Genomic DNA, 21314 nt, shown 5'->3' on the forward strand with positions numbered 1-21314 from the left:
TGGATCAAGTAATCCTGGTGAGGGTCCCATACACTGAAAAAAACTCTAGTTGTGGTCGTACCAGAGACGTATATCCCCTCTACCTTACATCCTTACTACAACCCCTAAACACCCTTATAACCATGTGCAGTGATCTGTACCCTTTATTTACAATCCCATTTATTTGATTACCCCAATGGTGATCTTTCCTTATATTAACACCTAGATACTTACAATGGTCCCCAAAATGAACTTTCACCCCATTAACGCAGTAATTAAAACAGAGAGGACTTTTCCTAATTGCGAAACTCACAACCTAACTTTTAACCCCGTTTATCATCATACCATTGCCTGCTGCCCATCTCACAACATTATCGAGGTCATTTTGCAGTTGCTCACAATCTTGTAACTTATTTATTACTCTATGCAGAATAACATCATCTGCAAAAAGCCTTATCTCTGATTCCACTTCTTTACCCATATAATTTTTATAAGAAACCATAAAATTCCAATAATACTTCCTTGAGGAATTCCCTTCTTAATTATTACAGGGTCAGATAAAGCTTCGCCTACTTTGATTATCTGAGACCTATATTCTAGAAATATAGCAATCCATTCAGTCACTCTTTTGTCTAGTCCAATTTCATTACTTTTTGCCAGTAGTCTCCCATGATCAACCCTATCAAATGCTTTAGACAGGTCAATCGCGATACAGTCCATTTGACCTCCTGAATCCAGTATATCTGCTACATCTTGCTGGAATCTTACAAGTTGATCTTCACTGCAATAACATTTCCTAAATGGGAACGGCCTTCTCTAGAACCTGTTATTAAATTTCGCAAAAATGTCTAATATAATCAGAAAGAATGCTTTCCCAAAGCTTACATGCAACGCATATCAAGCTTACTGGCCTGTAATTTTTAGCTTTATGTCTATCAACCTTTCCTTTGTACACAGGGGTACTATATCAACTCTCCATTCATTTGATATAGCTCCTTCATGTAAAAAAATAATTCAATAAGTACATTAGATATGGTATTATATCCCAACCCATTGTCTTCAGTACATCCCCAGAAATCTTACCAATTCCAGCCGCTTTTCTAGTTTTCAACTTTTGTATCTTATTGTAAATATCATTGTTATCATATGTAGCTTTTAATACTTCTTTAGCATAAGCGACTTCCTCTATCTGATCATTATCCTTGTAACCAACAATCTTTACATACTGCTGACTGAATACTTCTGCTTTTTGAAGATCCTCACATACACCCTCCCGTTGTTCATGAATGAATCCTGGAATGTGCTTCTTGCAACCTGTTTCTACCTTAAAGTGCCTGTACATACACTTTCGCGTACATATTTGGTCCTATAATATTTCCTTCCCTAATGGCAGCTATAGTCTTGAAACTTGGTAGTTTTATCATGGTTGAAGCGTTCTACATTTTCGTTCCGTGATGTTATGTCGTAACTGCATCGGGTTCACCGTAGATTGGTTTAGAACGTTAGATTAGGAGTGCAGTGTCGACATATTCCTTCCATTTTCCATTCTTACACGGTGCTAGTCATTCATTTTGCTAATATTTGACCCACGGACGTTCCAATATGAGCCTGCCGTATTTCATGATCTTATATGTCTTATACTGTAAGTGTGTAAGACAATACAATTAATTATGGAGAATGTAGAAAGTTGACGTAAAATCTGAAAATTCAGCTCTATGTAAGGCATAAGGAATCAAGATAGACTAAATTTTACGGGACAGAAGTTATAGATATCTTCAGGATGGGTTCCGAAAGCCTTGTCCATTTGGGTATACGACTTACCGTTTAGCCACAAAAAACTCGAAACGATGTTCTGCACCGTCATGAACCGCCTCCATTTTTCGATAACTTTTGGAGGTAAAATGTTAAACATTGGAACTTTTTGGAATTTCTCCGTCGGTTGCAGGTCAAGAGCTGTAATTGCGCCAAATTTTAATTTTCTGGCGCACTGCAGCAAATCGTCCACCAGTTAGTTTAGATTGCTTTAGAAACATAGATAAGGCTGGAATTTGAACATTTGGAACTTTTCCATAGGTTACAGCCTAATAGCTATCACAATGAGAAATTTCAAGTTTCTACCTCCTCTGGAAGTGATTAATCTTTAATGTCAGTCAGCCGTACGGTTTTATATATTACAGAATAAGCGTTGCAGATGTACACGTTTATAAGTGCAGACCTTCATTTGGAAATTTACTGTGGTGGAACGGCCGGTCATGTCGATAAACCTATTGCGGCATCTGACAGCCCCTTTAGCAGCCTACATTTTTGGACCTAAGACATTTTCTCGTATCTCGGCTATGTATGGCACAGATAGAGGTAAATGATTTGAGATAGGTCAAATTTCGTACGTTTTTCACAAGTTGAGAAATTATTTCGCCAACTTACCAGACAGCTACAGTCTTAAATCTTGGCAGGAATACCGACTACGAAATAGTCTCTAATTTCGGTTCTTTGACGTTTTGTCGTATCACTGTTGGCTTCATCTTAGATTGCTTTAGAAACACAGAAAAGGCTGAAATGTGAGTATTGTTTTCAAATGTCCTTTCAGTTTTTGTATAGTTACATGGCGGCAGGAATAATGAAAGTCGGTTTGCGTCTGATCGATGGATGTGGGAAAGGCCTGCTGTATTTCGTAATCCTTTTCAAGCAGTGAAATCATATCTGGGAAAGGAGCCAAATTGAACCAAAATTCGAAAAATGTTCGATCTAAGGTAGAAGGAGTCGAGATACGACAAAAAGTCATAGGACAAAAGTAGTACGTCCTTTCATTCCAGCCACCGAAGTGCTATCCATTTCTTTATAGGAATTACAGTTTAGGCACAAAATACCTCGAAAGGAAGGTCTGCACCAGCATGAAGATTGGCTCAATATTTCGATATTTTTGGGGGTAAAACGTTAAACATTGGAACTTCGTGAATTTCTCCGTCAGTTACAGGGTAATAGCTATTATTTAGGCGAAATTTCAATTTTCTAGCGCACCCGTAATTTGAGTCTGTCATTTTGTTTGTAGTGGGGAGCTAAATATGAAAAATTTTACTTTCAGGAATATTTTCTTGGGTTACAGCCTAATAGAAATCAGACTGCCGAATTTCAAGCTCATCTGGAAATGGGTCAAAATTTTAATGTCAGTGAGTGAGTGAGTCGGGTTTCTAGGTTTATTCAATAGAGATAAGCGTTGAAGATGTGCACGTTTATAAGTGCAGACCTTTACTGTGGGGGAACGATTGGTCGTATCGACAAACGGATTGCGGTATAACACGGCTCCTTTAGTAGCCTACATTTTTGTCCCTAAAACATTATCTCTATCTTGGATATTTATGATATAGATAGAGGTAAATATTCCGATCTAGGTCAAATTTCGTACGTTTTTCACAAGTTGAGAAATTGTTTCGCCAACTTACCAGATAGCAACAGTCTTGAAACTTGGCGGGGGAATCGACCGCGAAACTACCTGTAATTTTGGTTCTTTGACATTTTGTCGTATCTCTGTCGGCTTCTCCTTAGATTGCTTTAGAAACATATATAAGGCTTCAATTTGAGTGGTTTCCACATACCGCTTCCATTTTCTCATGGCTACATGGCGCCAGGAATTATGAAAGTCGGTTTGCTTATGATCAATGGACGTGGCAAGGGGCCTTTTGAATTTCTTGATCCTACCTGTTTTATAAGTGTTTGAAGCAGTGAAATAATATATGGAAAAAATTACCACAAAATCAGAAAATGAAGATCGATCTAAGGTACAGGGAGTCAAGATACGACAAAAAGTCACAGAACCAAAGTTGTAGATCTCTTCATTCCAGGGACACAAGTGCTATCTGTATTTTGATAGGAATTACAGTTTAGGCACAAAATACCTTGAAAGGAAGATCTGCACAGGCATAACAATTGCCCCAATATTTCGATATTTTTTTGGGAGGGTTAAAAGGTTAGACATTGGAACTTTTGTCATTCCTCCCTCGGTTACAGGGTAACAGCTATAATTTTGCCAAATTTCAATTTTCTAACGCAACCGAAATTTTAGTCCGGCATTTTGTTGGGGGTGGGGCTAAATATAAAAAATTTGATCTCTTTGGAATTATCCTTGGGTTACAGGCTAATACCTATCGGTTTGCCGAATTTCAAGTTTCTAGCTCGTCTGGACATGGATAAACATTGTCAGTTAGCCAGTCAGGTAGTCAGTTAACCTTCTAGCTTTATATAATAAGAATAAGCGTTGAAAATTTGCGCGTTCATAAGTGCAGACCTTCATTTGGAAATTTACTGTGACGGAACGGTTGGTCATATCGACAAACGGATTGCTGCATCGGAAGACCCTTTTAGTAGGCAACATTTTTATTCCCAAGAAATTTTATCGTATCTCGGCTATTTATAGAATAGATACAGGTAAATATTTCGATCTGCTCAGACATGTAAATTGCCTCAATATTTCGATATTTTTGTGGGGGTAAAAAGTTAAACACTGGCTTTTATAATTTCTACGTCGGTTACAGGGTAACAGTTATAATTTTGCTAAATTTCAATTTTCTAGCACACGCGAAATTTGAGTCCGCCATTTTGTTTGGCGGGGGTGGTGGGTAAAATGAAAAAATTTGGAATTTTTACTTGGGTTATAACCTAATAGCTATCATATTACTGAATTTCAAGTTTCTAGCTCGTCTGGATGTGGGTAAACATTAATGTCAGTGTGTGAGTCAGTCAGTTAGCCGTCTGGCTTTATATAATAGGGATAAAAGTTAATGGCTGTACATTGCTCAAATTTAAAAATAATGATATTTCCATATCGGTCGTGTCCACAGTAACAAGGAAATGCACTTTTTAATTTTCCGCCATTTCTGTCTGTCTGTCTGTCTGTCTGTCTGTCTTTCTGTATGTATGTATGCATGTATGTATGTATGTATGTATGTATGTATGTATGTATGTGTGTATGTATGTATGTATGTATGTACGGGCATCACGAGAAAATGGCTGAAGAGAATTTAATGAAAATCGGTATGTTAAATCGGGCAATAATGCAATGCAATGCAATGCAATATAGGCTATAACATTTTTTTATTCAGTTTGAGTGAAATGGTAGTTTAAGGGAAGGCCTGAAATATCCTGAAATATTTATGTTATTGATGGTCCTATCGGTAAATACTATATAGGCCTATCTAAAGTTATATAGAATTTTTACATTTCAGATCATGTTTGTCTTATACATTTTCTCCGTATCGACTATGATAACAGAGATATTAATGAATATGGATTTTTGTTGCTAAGTACATATTAACGCCGAACCACGAGAAAATGGGAGAACAGAATTTAATGAAAATAAGTAAGTAAAGTCTGGGAATAGTCCGCCGCTGTGGTGTACTGGTAAGTGTGGTTAGCTGCCACCCCCGGAGGCCCGGGTTAGATTCCCGGCTCTGCCACGAAATTTGAAAAGTGGTACGAGGGCTGGAACGGGGTCCACTCAGCCTCGGGAGGTCAGCTGAGTAGAGGCGGGTTCGATTCCCACCTCAACCATCCTGGAAATGGTTTTCCATAGTTTCCCACTTCTCTTCCAGGTAAATGCCGGGATGGTCTCTAATTCAAGGCCACGGCCGCTTCCTTCCCTCTTCCTTGTCTACCCCTTCCAATCTTCCCATTCCCCAGCAAGGCCCCTGTTCAGCATAGCAGGTGAGGCCGCCTTTGCGAGGCACTGGTCACTCTCCCCAGTTGTATCCCCCGACCCAGGGTCTGAAGCTCCAGAATACTGCCCTTGGGGCGGTAGAGGTGGGATCCCTCTCCGAGTCCGAGGGAAAAGACGAACCTGGAGGATAACCAGATTAAGAAGATTAAAGTCTGGGAATAATGTGCTATAGTCTAGTTACTAGATAATTTTATTCACGCTGGATGACATGGTAGTTTAGAGGAAGGTGGCTATTTTTTAAAATACCTATGTTATTGGTCCTATAGTAAAGTATTGCATACCGTAGCAAGTGTTATGGAGAATAAAAGTTCCAATCATTTTTGTCTTTTAGAGTTTTACCGTACCGACTATGATATCAGAAAAATGAATGTAGACTTTTGTTGCTTAGGGGCTGCCTGGCCGAGGCGGTAAAGGCGTGCTCGGTTAGCCTGGAAGGACGTGGGTTCGAGTCCCCGTCAGGAAGTCGTAAAATGTAAGAAACGAGATTTCCACTTCCGGATGGGGAGAAGTGGTGGTATAAGATGGTGGAGGGCAAAAGGTGAGTGTATTTGTAGAAGAAGTAGTGGTGGTATATGAGGTAGGGTTGGTGTGGTATTGTTGAAATGTGGTGTTGGAGTATTGCTGGCCAAAATTTTTGGAGGCGTGATTGGTATTTGTTATTCATTGCCGAAATTTCTGGAGATGAGAGGTAATTTTATTATGGAGTGTTATGACGGAATGAAATGAAATGAAGCAATGTTAACGCAGATTGGTAAAAGTTGCGGTATGGTTGATTGGAACGTAATGACGGAATAAGATGGCCGGTTTGGTATGCAATCATGTAATGGCTGGCTTGGAATGCAACCTGGTAATGCTGCTGTTGCAGTTTATGCTGGAGTAGGTCAGGGAACAATAGAGGTGATGAAAATGCTGAAGTAAGAAGGTTGCGTACGTGAGAGTGATAAGCAAGCATGGAGTTGTAACACCAGCAGTAGAATGTAAACATTGACCAGGCTGTTGTGAATTGATGTAGATGGAGTTGGTTCTGGTATAAAACCGGGACGGTATTGTTTATTTCATTTTATGTTATTTAGTATATAGTGGAGAGGGGTGGCTCAGGTTGGACTATTCTTATTAATCTTATTTGTTATTTATTATTATTATTATTGTGAACATGTATTCGGGGCTGAACGCCTGTTTTGTTCACTAATAAATACAAATACAAATACAAATACACTTCCGGATGTGCATATGGCCCTGAGGTCCCCTCAGTCTACACTAAAATGAGTACCAGGTTAATTCCTGGGGGCAAAGGCAGGCGGGCGTAGAACTAACCACTCTACCCTATCACGTGCCGTGGTTAACTATGGTGGAAGCCTTTACTTTCCACTCCTTCAAGGGCCTTCATGGCCTGTTCGGACGTGACATTGCTTTTGTTGCTTAGTTCATATCAACGCTGAGCATTGCTAACCTGGAAATATTGTTTAATGGTGTTACCTGACGTAGGATTTTGTCATAAGTGTGTAAGGTGTAAAACCGCGTGGTCGTCGGTCCATATCAAAAAGGACAAATGTGAAGATGATTATAAAAATGAGAAAAAAACAACAAATGAACGATCACTTGAAGAATAAGATAAAAGGGAGTCATGAAATGGGGAAGGGCTGCCTTTAACATTAAATGTCCTAATGTCCCAGAGTCGGAGGAAAATTAAATTTGAAGGCCTGGAGTATCGAAAGCTCATAAAACTGATCAATAGTAACATGATATTGACCATTGTTGCGATGTAATTTGTCTCTTCTGCTGCCACTCATCTCCGATAGATAGGATTACTGCTGCGTCCCGAGTAAAACTGCCTGCCTGAGCATTGTACGAAAGTAGCTTGGTAGTTAGATAACGTTGCATATTCTATATGTAGAGCCGTCCGCTCCGTATCCGCACTTTACGCTATACATTTTTTTTTTTTGCTACTTGCTTTACGTCACACCGACACAGATAGGTTTTATGGCGACGATGGGACAGGAAAGGCCTAGGAGTGGGAAGGAAGCGGCTGTGGATTAAATTAAGGTACAGTCCCAGCATTTGCCTGGTGTGAAATGGGAAACCACGGCTGCCGACAGTAGGATTCGAACCCACTATCTCTCGGATGCAAGCTCAGAGCTGCGCTCCTACCCGCACGGCCAACTCACCCGGTAAAGAACAGGTTTTATGGTAGCATTTCTTTAAAACATTATCACCAAATAACCTCTATCACCAAAAAAAAACTTACTTCACCTTACTCCCTTATCCTTATCGTAATGACCTCAAAATAGCTTGTGTTGTAATTTGAAGGCAGTTAACACTAACCATAATGGAACGACAGAAAATTTCCTCATGACTCTGGTTATTTTGATAATTTGACAACAAATTCAGTCAGTTCGGCTGAACAGCAGTACATATCACTTTTTGGTCATGAGGTGAGTTCAACTTTAATACTACTAACAGAGAGGTTAGGCATTTATAATCCTTAAATTTAGCACATGTGTGTACATCCATATAAACAAAATCGTAACGACCGTGTGTCTCTACATTGATTTTTTTGGCGAAATTTTCATTCAGTTATCCGTTTCAGGTGTAATAATTACCATCTGCATATTTTTAGCTTTGGTGTTTGTTTGTTTGTTTGTTTGTTTGTTTGTTTGTTTGTGTGCCTGTCTGTTTGTTTGTCTGAGTTCGTATAACTAGAAAACTCCTGGATATATTTCTGCCAAACTTCATATTTAGGATCCATCTCTCCTTGGGTAGGTTTTAGGGCCAATATTCTTTCTAAATCCCTGAATTGACTGAGGGTTTATACGAAACCGTTATTTTTCACTCCCACAAAATATACACAACCAAACTCAATTTCTAAACTTTTTTCTCATGTGTATCATTTTGATACGAGGATTAATACGGGAGATATAATTAATAGATGGTTTTTCAGTACAAGTCCCACCGGACTTAACTGAAAAGCGGGTGTGTGTAAAGTGTATTTCTTATAAATTGAAAACTACTAGAGATATGTCAACCAAACTTCATATTTAGCATCCACCTGCCCAAAGGTAGATTTTTAGGTCCATATCATGTCAAATTTTCGGAATGGACTGGGTTTTTATAGGGAACCGAAATAGTGATTTTACTCTCTCACAATATATACAAGATCAACCTGACTGGAAATTGACCAACCTTGATGGAACTCCATTTTTAAAACCTTTCTAGTCATGTGCAATTTTTCGATAGAAGGATTAATATGGGGGATACCATGAACGGTCGGTTTTGCGGACTCAGTCCAGCGGACATACCCCAAAAGGTGTTGTACGTCTAGCAGATTCCTTATTTATATAAATAAAATCGTAACTACCACGTCAGTACATTGACTATTTTGGCAAAATTTTCGTAGTTATCTGTTTCAGGTGTAATAATGACCATCTGCATATTTGTTAGCTTTAGTTTCCTGAAAGACCTCATTTTTACCCCCCTCTCCCCAAAGCATGATTGCGGCACAATCTGCCAGATGAGCTAGAATATTGAAATTTGGCTAAATGGTATGTTTTAGCCTGTAATCGACGGAAAGCTTCCGAGATCTTTAAATGTTTCCCTTTTTACCGCCGAAAAATATCGAAGTATTGAGGCAACCTCAATGTCGGTGCAGACCTTCGTTTCGAAGTATTTCGTGGCTAAACGGTAAGTCGTATCACGAAACGGATTTCAGAATCTCCGTACTATTTGGAATGATCTACAACTTTTGTCGTATGACGTTTTGTCGTACCTGAATTCCTTATACGTTAGACCTGTCTCTATTCTCGATTGAGCTTGATAGCTGCTTAATTACTGCCAGTATCCAGTAATCGGGAGATAGTAGGTTCGAGCCCCACTGTCGGCAGCCCTGAAGATGGTATTCCGTGGTTTCCCATTTTCACATCAGGCAAATGCTGGAGCTGTACCTTAATCAAGGCCACGGCCGCTTCCTTCCACTTCCTAGACATTTCCTATCCCATCGTTGCCATAAGACATATCTGTGTCGGTGCGACGTAAAGGAAGTAGCAAAAAAAAAAAAAATTCTCGATTGTACGTACATTTTGCAATTTGTACACGTATAATTCATAGTTTGAATCACTTATACGAAGGGTAGAATCATCTAATTGTACACCAACTTTGGTCAACCCAGTATTCTTATGTGAGCCAAATTCTTTGTTTGTAACTGTCACATTTGCACCCAAAAGTAATACACTGTGAGACCTTAGCCAATTTTCACCCTACTCAACGTTTCTAACTCAATCTTACCCCTCTCTAGATGAGATAGGAGAAAATATTATAAGACTAGCCATTTAGATCTCTAAATGAGGCGTCTTATGGTACAATACGTTTGTCGATATGACTTATGGTTTGGCAGCAGTTAATCTGTAAATGAAGCTTTGGAATATTGTAAACATGAATATACGTCGTATGTCAATGTAATAATTGAAGTCGATTTGAAGCGATGTAGCCATTTTAATCAATATTTTACAAATCGATAGTGACTCTCAGGTGGAGGATGTCAGCTATTGTAACACAGGCCTGCAAAAAAAAAAAAAAAAAAAAAAAAAAAAAAAAAACCGATCTCTCCGGCGAAATGTTGAAGAGTTGATTTACCCTAATTTAGGTGTGCTGATTTCAAATATGTAAACCGTTTTTGTCTATCACGTACAGTTATTGTTATTTCAAATTCAAATTTTCCATATTGTTGTAATTTCGGTAGAAAACACCATAATCTATATACATAAAATAACTTGTCCTGACTGTCTGACTGACTGACTGACTCATCATCATCATCGCTGAGCCAAAACTACTGGACACAAAGGAATACAATTTTGGGGATACATTTATATTAACATATAGGCGCTCGCTAAGGAAGGACTTTTGGTTATTCCATCGCTAAGGGGGTGAAAAGGGGGGTGAATTTTGAAAATGAGGATATCTATATTTAAGAAGTTAAAAGTTTAGAGCCGTAAAAATTGGTGTTTGGAATCTCCTTTAAAAATAAAGAAACACGTATTTTTGTGTTTTCAGAAAAGGGGACTGAAAAAGGGGTAAAAGTTGTTGAACACCTTTTATGAGGAGACTTATATTTCCAAAACTGAAGATGTTACAGACATGAAAATTGAAATTTGGAATCTCCTTTGAAAATAAAGAAACACGTATTTTTTGTTTTTGGATAATCCGATGAATTTGGGGTGAACAGGAGTGAGAAACGGGGTGAATTTAAAAAAAGACTATATCTGCAAATTATTTCAGACAAGTAATTTTCAAATGGTATTACAACTGAAACGGATAACTGTACGGAAATTTCGCCAACATATTCAATGTACAGATACACGGTCATTCTTTCTTTCTTAATCTGCTTACACTCCGGGGTCGGTTTTCCCTCAGACTAAGTGAGGGATCCCACCTCTACCGCCTCAAGGGCAGTGTCCTGTAGCTTCAGACATTGGGTCTTGGGATACAACTGGGGAGGATGACCAGTACCTCGTCCAGGCAGCCTTACCTGCTATGCTGAACAGGGGCCTTGCGGGGGGATGGAAGATGGGAAGGGATAGACCAGTAAGAGGGAAGGAAACGGCCGTGGCCTTACGTTATGTACCATCCCGGCCGGCATTTGCCTGGATGAGAAGTGGGAAACCACGGAACACCACTTCCAGGATGGCTGAGATGGTAATCGAACCCACCTCTACTCAGTTAACCACCCGAGGCTGAATGAATCCCGTTCCAGCCCTCATACTACCTTTCAAATTTCGTGGCAGAGCAGGGAATCGAAGCCTGGCCTTCGGATGTGGCCGCTAATCACACTAACCACTACACCACAGAGGCGGACTTGCCGCTCTTCACTTAGTTTTATGCAACCCACATATTGTAGCCTAACCTAAAATCATTGACCTTGGCTACTCACAGCGATGTCTGGTCTTACTCTGCTTTCTATAATTCCTTTATTCGTGTCAACAAAATGATCATTAACTATAAAATACCTAAAATACCGAATGGTTGTAAAGAATCGAGAAAATTCTGTATCAAAGAAAGTTCATGTACAGAGAATATGATGGCTGAAAGACTAGAAGTAGTGTTGATCTAACGCTGCCGAACGACAATTGGTGATAGCCGACCGTCCTCGAAGGTAGACGAGGAAAGCGGTGCTCGTTCGTCGAAGGTTCTGTCCGATAAAGGACGATTTTTTTTAATTTTGTTGTTGAATGTTCGTGTGAGTCGCGTTCTTGAAGACAAATCTAAATCATGATTAGTTCTCATGTTGCAGGTGCTCTCTTATGTTCGTTTCTAAGTAGCACGTAAAAGAGCTATATGCAGTATAATAACCTATTACCGACAGAGGTGCAATGGGCTTGTGTATGGCCATTCGATTAATGAAGGAAATGTTCAAAATGACGACCTTCTTCGTTAATGCACATCTGGGTATGGCAGAGGTGAGTCATTCTTGCATGCTGCAGCGTATGTGGTGGAACCTGCCCGCACTTTGCTGTAAAGATTACTATGTGCTGTTTTATGTGACTTACATATGAAGTCCAGTCGTTCTTCGAGTCGAACGTGAGCAGTTGTTTGGTTGAATGGGTTTGTCATAATGCTGACAATGAGTGCAGTGCACTTCATTCGTTGTAGCCGTTTGCCATATAAAAATCACATGTATTTATTCCTTTCTGATGTATGCTTTCTTTCTAAAGGTGAAAAGTGACTATGGAGACTGAAGGAAGTTAAACCTTAAAAAGTTAAACCCTAACTACGAATACCTTAAAAGTATAAAAATAAAAATATAAAGCTCGCAGCTAGATTCGAATCCGTCGGAAAAATCTCTTGCTGACTGCGATTAGTACCATGCAGGCACTCCATGCGACGAAGAGTAAGTCTTGTATCTCTATACTAATGGATTAATGTACGCTATCGCTTCGAAACTTATCTTGTATGTTTCAAGTTCTGAACTGGAAGGTGCAGACAGGTTTACCTTGCTACAAACACCACAGCGTGCTAAATAATAATCTCTCTCTTAAGCCCAGACAGTTGCAAGTATTCCCTACAAGTAGAGTATGTGCCTATTGCTTGTTTAAATGAGTCCAGCATTATGTTTCAGGTGTATTCACAATGAATTTGGCGATAATTATTATGTCTGTTATTATAACTTTCTTTCTTTCTTTCTTTCTTTCTTTCTTTCTTTCTTAATCAGCTTACCCTTCAGGGATCGTTCTTCCCTCGGACTCAGCGAGGGATCCCACCTCTACTGCATCAAGGGCAGTGTCCTGGAGCGTGAGGCATTTCGTCGCCGGAAAAAAACTGGGGAGAATGACCAGTACCTCGCCCAGGCGACCTCGCCTGTTATGCTGAACAGGGGCCTTTCGGAGGGATGGGAAGATGGGAAGATGGGAAGGGATAGACAAGGAAGAGGGAAGGAAGCGGCCGTGGCCATGAGTTAGGTACCATCTAGGCATTAGCCTGGAGGAGAAGTGGGAAACCACGGAAAACCACTTCGAGGATGGTTGAGGTGGGAATCGAACCCACCTGTAATCAGTTGACCTCCCGAGGCCGAGTGGACCCCGTTCCAGCCCTCGTACCACGTTTCAAATTTCGTGGCAGCCGGTAATCGAACCTGGGCCTCCGGGGGTGGCAGCTAATCACGCTAACCACTACGTCACAGAGACAGATACTTTATTATAACTTCCTGAGAGGAATATCTGAGACCTCAGAAAAGTCGTCGTAAAGGATGCCTAGAAGAGTACAAAATAAAAATTAAGAAAGTCATGGCTCAACAAGGTTTCTATCGTCGCCAAAATACCTATCTGTGTCGGTGCGACGTCGAACCACTATTAAAAAAAAAAAAAAAAAAAAAAGTTTCCAACCCTCACGGCTGCCTGTAACTTATCCACATACATCTAACATGCTTAAGTCCGCGCAGCTACTTCCACTGAGCCGTTCATTCCTTAGAACTCTGTAATCGGGAGGAGAGCGAAAGGTCTCGCTTGGTAAAGTTAGTGATATTTTCCAGGCTTACGGTACAGTTTTATGACTTTATTGAACGCTGTAACGGTAGTAAATACATGGCGTAAGCTATCACATGTGCTGTACAGCATTTGCGTATAATAGATAATAAAATACTGCCATAAACCCGTTTCTATGTATTTCGATGTGATGAGACTATACAAAATGGCAGTGAATTGACATGTCTGTATCACGTTGTCTATGGGACCGAGACCACCCTTTTCTGTCAAAAGAAAATGGCCTCTTGAACCAGTCAGTTTCGCAATTCTCTACCGACAGCTAAAGGTGTGGCTACGGTTTGCACAGTACAGTACATTTCGTAAAAATGACCAGACTCCGCTCTACATATAATAGTACAGTGTGTTTGAGATGGGCTTCACTTACTAACACTTGTGTTGTTTTTGCATTGTGCGGGTAAGTCTAAATCGGACTAACTGCACATAAAATTGCTGAAAGATGTTGTGCAAGATAGAACTAAGTGAAATATAAATAAAAAATGGCTTTCACGGCCGCAGATCTTACAATCACATGAATAGAACCAGCCTTTGGGGGGTTAGGCCGTGTGCATTTTGCAGAGCTTCGCCGAGACGTGCCATTTGGGCTCATCACCTGGATTGGCACTCCCCTCCAGGACTCTGCTTAGCAGTGGCAGACCAAGCGCATGGTCCCGCCGTGTTAGCAAATAGCGATTGCTAACCTGCTAAAGGAGAAGCGAATTCTCCGTTTCCAAAAAATATAACTCCCCATGGAGTTAGAATATCAAAAATCAAGAATACACCAGTCCCTCATTGTTGTTTCAGATTCCCAGTAATGTTCGTAAGCGTGGTACTGTTCATTTCACTGGGCTGTGGCTATGCTGCTCGAATACTTGGTATATTTCCAATTCCATCCTTCAGCCACCAGTTGCCCTTCCGAGTGATTATGAAGGCTTTGGCAGCCAGAGGTCATCAGGTCACGGTCATCACTCCTAATCCACAAAAGGTAGGAACAAGTTATTTATTTTTACATGATCCGATACAGGAATATGCTCATTCTACAGGGAAGAAGGATGGGGTACTAAATGTTATACACTGAAAAATATTTAAATGTTACTTCAGAACTTCTATATTTAGCGACAGGTAACGTTACATCATACATGGTTTCATTTCGATATATACAAACAGAATTTCGTCGTTGCACCTAGAAAAATCTATGCGTGATAATATTTCAGCTTTGAACTCTGACCTGAAGTGTTCTGTCATTTATACCCGTAATTTTAAAAGAAGCGTTTGGACAGTTAGGGCTGAAGGGACGAGCATTGAACGGTGTTGCCAGATTCCTGCATTCCTTTCTCCTTCCTTTAGCTTCCGGCTCACTTGTTCGTTGGTTCAGACCGCTGTCTTCTGCTCTACGTAACTCAGAAGTGAGAGATTTGGCAACACCAACCACCACGAGCCGGCCAACAGACTTATCTCTATGGCAATCGCAGTGGGGCCACCATGTTTCCATGGCAACCATACCCCGTACTCCCTTCTCTCCACCCAGGCAGCCAGTAAAAGGATCTCCCTCTAAGAACTGTCAGAGCGCATCTTTCAATATTACCCAAGTAAGGTTCAGTATTACATGAACTATATCAACGAATTTTCGTACTGTGATACATGTTCTGCGGGCCAGTATATCTTCTCTCAGCTTTTTCACATAACGATTTTTCGAGGCGCAACAACGATTTCTTCATTTTGAGTACGTGACGTCTAGTCGTGAAACACGACAAACTCACGGGCGGTTGATTTTTGAACAAACCTGGCTGTGACAGCCAGTGACCTCGCGTTGGAATTTGCTAGTTGTTGCTGGTTCGAAACTTATACACTGGAAATAGGAAAACACGGAAAACCATCTTCAGACCTGCCGACAGTGGGATTCGAACCCACCATCCCCCGAATGCAAGCTCACAGTTGTGCAACGCTAATCGCACGGCAAACTCGCTCGATCTCTACCTTCCGTAAGTCTTTGCGTATGCTCTTCTTTTGTTCATTAATGTTTCCTGAAATTTTCTTCCTGCAACCTGTTTCTGCCTTAAATTATCATTACATGCCTTTTCATTTTCAATAAAATTCATATGACTGCCAACAACGCTAATAACATCATATTGTTATCCTTAGTTGACTTCTTCGCTACATTTAATTTCTTTGCAAGTTCCTTGAGTTGCTCCTTACAGTCACAAATATTTGCAAGCCTATTTCTTTCCAACCTGCACCTCCTTCTTACTCTCCTTACTTCTCTGTTATTTTAAAGTAGAATTTCACTATTTCTTACAGTCTTAAAAGGTACATACTTGTTTTCACCAATTACTTTAAACTCATCCCATGTTTATATTTTCATTTACTATTTTCCACTGGTCATAATTAGTACTTAAAAACTCTTTTATGCCTCTATTAGCAACCATATGGTACATGGTTCTGCTATAACCAAACACTAAGGCGCAACAACCCCGAAGGGCCATAGCCTACCCGGAAGCCTGCATATTATGAGGTGTCGTGCGGTCAGCACGACTAATCCTTTTTTTTACCATTATTCTTGGTTTCCTAGACTGGACTTTATGGCCGCCATTACGTCGTAGCCGTGTGAACCTCAAACCAGCCCTCAGATCCAGGTAAAAAACCCTGACCTGGCCGGGGATCGAACCCGGAGCCTCCAAGTAAGAGCCATGCACGCTAACCCTACACCGTGGGGCCAGCTACATGGTACTGCCTGATAGTCCTATTTTGAAAGCCTTTCATTCTATGACATTTATATTTAACTACGGTAAAGAAAGCATCGTGATGTCTTATACCATCTATCACTTCACTTTCTTTATAGAGTTCATCTGTTTTTTTCAGTACCCCGGGTTAGAATATTTTTCCCTTTAGCTGGTTTGATCACTTTCTGATTCAGCTGTCCTTCCCATTTTAACTTATGCACCACTTTGGTCATGCTTTCCGTCATTCGCATTACCTTCCCAGTTAACATTATTGTATTGGTAAATTCCGATCACCTACTGCAATCCACATTTTTTTCTGTGTAGTTTCCCACATCACTGATCATCTTATCAAACAATTATGTGCCAGCATCAGCCCTTCTTGGGCTGTACTCCCCAGAAACACCAAGTTACATATTATCTTTTGAGCTGAGCTTTACACCTTCATTTTGTCATACTTACAAATTCTTCTTTCACCGTTATGAATTCTCCGCCCTCGTATCGAATCTCTTGTCACTCTACGTCACTAAATTCTATTCCTTTTCTGCCAGCCTCCGTAGCGTAGCGGTTAATGTTATTAGCTGCTGTCCTTGGAGGCCTGGGTTCGATTTCCTGTACTGCCAGAAATTACGAATGGCAGGAGGGCTGGAATGTGGTTGAAATGGTACATGCAGCTTACCTCCAATGGGGGTGTGCGTGTAAAGAGCTGCACCACCTCGGGATGAGGATACGAGTTTACTTATTCCTTTTCTTACAATATTTCTTTCCTGGCTGAGTTGCTCAGGCAGTTGAGGCGCTGGCCTTCGGAACCCAATATTGCAGGTTCGATCTTCGTTCAGTCCGGTAGTGTTTGAAGGTGCTCAGTCTCGAATCCGTAGACTTACTGACACGTAAAACAACTCCTGCAGGACTAAATTCCTGCACATCGGCGTCACCGTAAAGCGTAAAAGTAGTTAGTGGGATGTACAGCCAATAACATTATTACAATATTTCTAGAGTTTAACACTAACATCCTTACTTGAATTCCTGTTCCCTATACTTTTATCACCACTCCCTAGCTCAGCCCGTTTCACTGAATAGTCGTTTCTATAACTCCTCTAAAGAAACCTCCTAACTATTTTTTCAGACTGATGCTTTCACGACTTGTAAGTGTAGGCATAATGATAAGCTTTTGGGCTTTTTTCTTGTTAGAAAACAAGGTGAAATTCTTTACGTTTCGTAGATAACTTTGCTAGTTGCTTTACGTCGCACCGACACAGATATGTCTTATAGCGGCAGGAAAGACCTAGGAATGGGAAGGAAGCGGCTCTGGCCTTAATTAAGCTACAGCCCCAGCATATACCTGGTGTGAAAACAGAGAACTTTGCTCAGCGTCTTTAGAAGGAACTCTCATCTGTTCATGAGTAAAGCCTCCCGCGCACTAGGCGTCCATGGTAGCGGGCAGAGTCCCCGCGGCTAGCAAACTGTTAATGCGTATACGGACATTCGCACACTGGACGACTGTTGCCGCCTGGCTGTGGCAATTTGGAATATGGCCTCGGAAGCATACAGTGAAAGAAATGTAAAGAAAGGTCGTTGAACTGTTTGCAGGCTACAACATTGCAGATAATAAGGAAAAATATGTTTTGATGATCTAGCTAGAACTTAAGAGTGGAGGCACCCATTAACCTTTCTTTTGTTTTTATTTTCTTCGGTAAATATGAGAGTATGCTAAAGCAGCGACCTCTTTAGCATCCATTTTAAGAGTCAAGACTGACGATAACATCAGTCGTCCTGCTGGTCGCTGTGTTAGTCGTTCGATCAGCGACCAAAGCCGCGACTTTGGCTGCTGTCGTGGTCGGCTAGGGTGCGGCAAACGTAAGACGTCTCTAGTAATGGAGGTTTGAATTTATGAATGCTTTATCGTGTGAATATACACGGGGAGAGCAGCAAGGGATGCAGTCGGCCGTGGTCTATAATAGGTGGTACTCTCCTTCGTCACTAGATGGCTCAGTGTGCGCTAGCCTTCTGAGTGGAAGGTGACGGCACCATCTTAGTTCCAATTAACAACAAGTTTCTTGTTCCATTGCATTAATCAGGGACTATGTGGTAGAAGGCTGACGGGATAGAAGAACAGAATAGAGCGGAAGATGGAAAGAAAAGTGTGTAGCAGAAAAACGAGGAAAATGGATTTGACTCAGGTGGGGGTGAAGTGGCGCGGTGCAGGGATAGCGTGCTGGCCTTTACCCGGAACACTCGGGTTCAATTCTCGGTTAGGTCAGGGATTTATACTTGGATCTGAGGTCTGGTTCGAGGTCCACACAGCCTACGTGATAATAATATTGAGGAGCTGTTTGACGGTGAGATGGCAGCCCCGGTCAAGAAAGCCAAGAATAACGGCCGAGGGGATTCGTCGTGGTGCTGACCACACGACACTTCATAATCTGCTGGCCTGCGGGCTGAGCAGCTTGGTAGGCCAAGGCCTTTCGGGGCTGTTGTGCCATGGGGTTTGGTTTTTGATTTTGGGTGTGGGAGTGGGAGAAGGACGTAGGTGGAAGGGGGTGGAAAGTAGAACGTACTGCAGCGAGACTGAAGACATGAGAGTGAAAATAATTAAGAATAATACAGTAACAGGTTATCAAAGTATGATCCATAGCGCATAGCCTAGAGAGAGCGAGCCATCTCGTGATGAGGAGAGTACGAATTTGGAAAACACCGAAACGAAACAACGATCAATCAATCAGTACTGATCTGCATTTAGGGCAGTCGCCCAGGTGGCAGATTCCCTATATGTTTTTTTCTAACCTTTTCTTAAATTATTGCAAAGAAAATGGAAATTTATTGAACATCTCCTTTGGTAAGTTAATCCAATCGCTGACTCCCCTTCCTATGAACGAATATTTGCCCCAATTTGTCCTTTTGAATTCCAACTTTATCTTCATATTGTGATCTTTCCTACTTTTTAAAGACACCACTCACACTTATTTTCTACTGATGTCCTCCCATGCCAACTCTCCACTGACAGCTCGGGACATACCACTTAGTCGAGCAGCTCGTCTCCTTTCTCCCAAGTCTTCCCAGCCCGAACTTTGCAACCTTTTTGTAACGATACTCTTTTGTCGGAAATCCCCCATAACAAATCGGGCTGCTTTTCTTTGTATTTTTTCCAGTTCCTGAATCAAGTAATCCTGGTGAGGGTCCCATACACTGGAACCATACCCTAGTTGTGGTCTCACCAGAGACAAATATGCTCCCTCCTTTACATCCCTACTACAAACCCTAAATGCCCTCATAACCATGTGCAGAGATATGTACCCTTTACTTACAATCATATTTATGTGATTACCTCAATGAAGATCTTTCCTTATATTAATACCTAGGTATTTACAATGATCCCCAAAGGGAACTTTCACCCCATCAACGCAGTAATTATAACTGAGAGAACTTTTCCTATTTGTGAAACTCACAACCTGACTTATATCCCCGTTTATCATCATACCATTGCCTGCTGTCCATCTCACAATATTAACGAGGTCATTTTGCAGTTGCTCACAATCTTGTAACTTATTTATTACCCTGTACAGAATAACATCATCTGCAAAAAGCCTTATCTCTGATTCCACTTCTTTACACATATCGTTGATATATATAAGAAAGGTCCAATAATACTGCCTTGAGGAATTCCCCTCTTAATAATTACAGGGACATATAAAGCTTCACCTACTCTAATTCTCTGAGTTCTATTTTCTAGAAACAGAGCAACCCATTCTGTCACTCTTTTGCCAAGTCCAACTGCACTCATTGCACGATAGTGAAAGGACGTAAATCCTTAATGGCTGGCAACCACGCATTAGTCACATTGTTAAAATTATTGGGTTTTTAAGAATAATACAGTAACAGGTTATCAAAGTATGATCCATAACACATAGCCTAGAGAGAGTGAGCCATCTCGTGATGAGGAGAGTACGAATTTGGAAAACACCAAAACGAAACAACGATCAATCAGTCACTACTGATCTGCATTTAGGGCAGTCGCCCACGTGGCAGATTCCCTATATGTTTTTTTCTAGCCCTTTCTTCAATTATTGCTTCCCGTATAATTCTAGAATTGTAATGTATAGAATGGCTAAGAACTCGAACGTCTTGGAACACTGCAAGAAGAAAGTTCATTGTTAAGCCCGTATTGCCACTTCTATAATCGTTACAATATTCATTTATTTGGCGTATCATGAATAATGACAACCTATAAACTATTTACACAACCAGTGAAAGATGAGTGCAAAGTAATTACAAATTATATCTATACAGTAAAATATATATATTTTTTACAAAGTTTGAAAGAACAAGAAGAAAACACAACATATTTACATCACTATCCACCTATCAACTCTGACAGTTCATATATACACACTGAGTGCGAGTGATGTACATCTCTCTAAACGTGAATGTCCAAACCCGCCACCCACTTCACTGCTTCAGGTGTTGCTGAGTTGAGGTCTTCCATGGTGCCAGTAAAAGCACGGAGTGGACATTCCTGCACTACATGTTTCATTGTTTGTCGAACCTCCCCACAATCACAGTATGGAGAAACTGACGAGCCCCAGGTGTGTAAAGTAGATGCTGTTCGACCTACTCCACATCTCATGCGATTTAGTCTACTCCAGGTGTAGCGTGGCAGATCGAAGCCTGCCAGCTTTGTGGATGGGTTATTAATATCCAAAATTGCCCGAGGTGAGGATAAAGGCAACTCTGTTAACCATTTAGAGGTGGGGTTGAAGTCACTGGATGTTATCCTCACGGCAGTCTTCCAAGCAGGCTGGCGAGATTTAAGGCGTGTACATTTCTGTCTGATATCCCCACGAACAGGTAGATGTTCATTCTTCAGCATTCTGGTCCATAGCTGAAAAAGGGCCTTCTGTCTCCTGA

General features: G+C 40.9%; 1 protein-coding gene across 1 annotated transcript in view; it reads left to right on the forward strand.

Moving 5' to 3' along the window:
- The first annotated feature begins 8116 nt into the window (after positions 1-8116).
- Positions 8117-21314, forward strand: part of LOC136866666 (UDP-glycosyltransferase UGT5-like) — an 89904-nt gene continuing 76706 nt past the window's right edge. Inside the window, exons 1-2 of the mRNA XM_068226800.1 lie at positions 8117-8121; positions 14497-14677. Coding sequence (XP_068082901.1) covers positions 8117-8121; positions 14497-14677 — 186 coding nt within the window. The remainder of the gene's footprint in view (positions 8122-14496; positions 14678-21314) is intronic.

Source organism: Anabrus simplex, chromosome 3, assembly GCF_040414725.1.
Source record: "Anabrus simplex isolate iqAnaSimp1 chromosome 3, ASM4041472v1, whole genome shotgun sequence".
Lineage (NCBI taxonomy): Eukaryota > Metazoa > Arthropoda > Insecta > Orthoptera > Tettigoniidae > Anabrus > Anabrus simplex.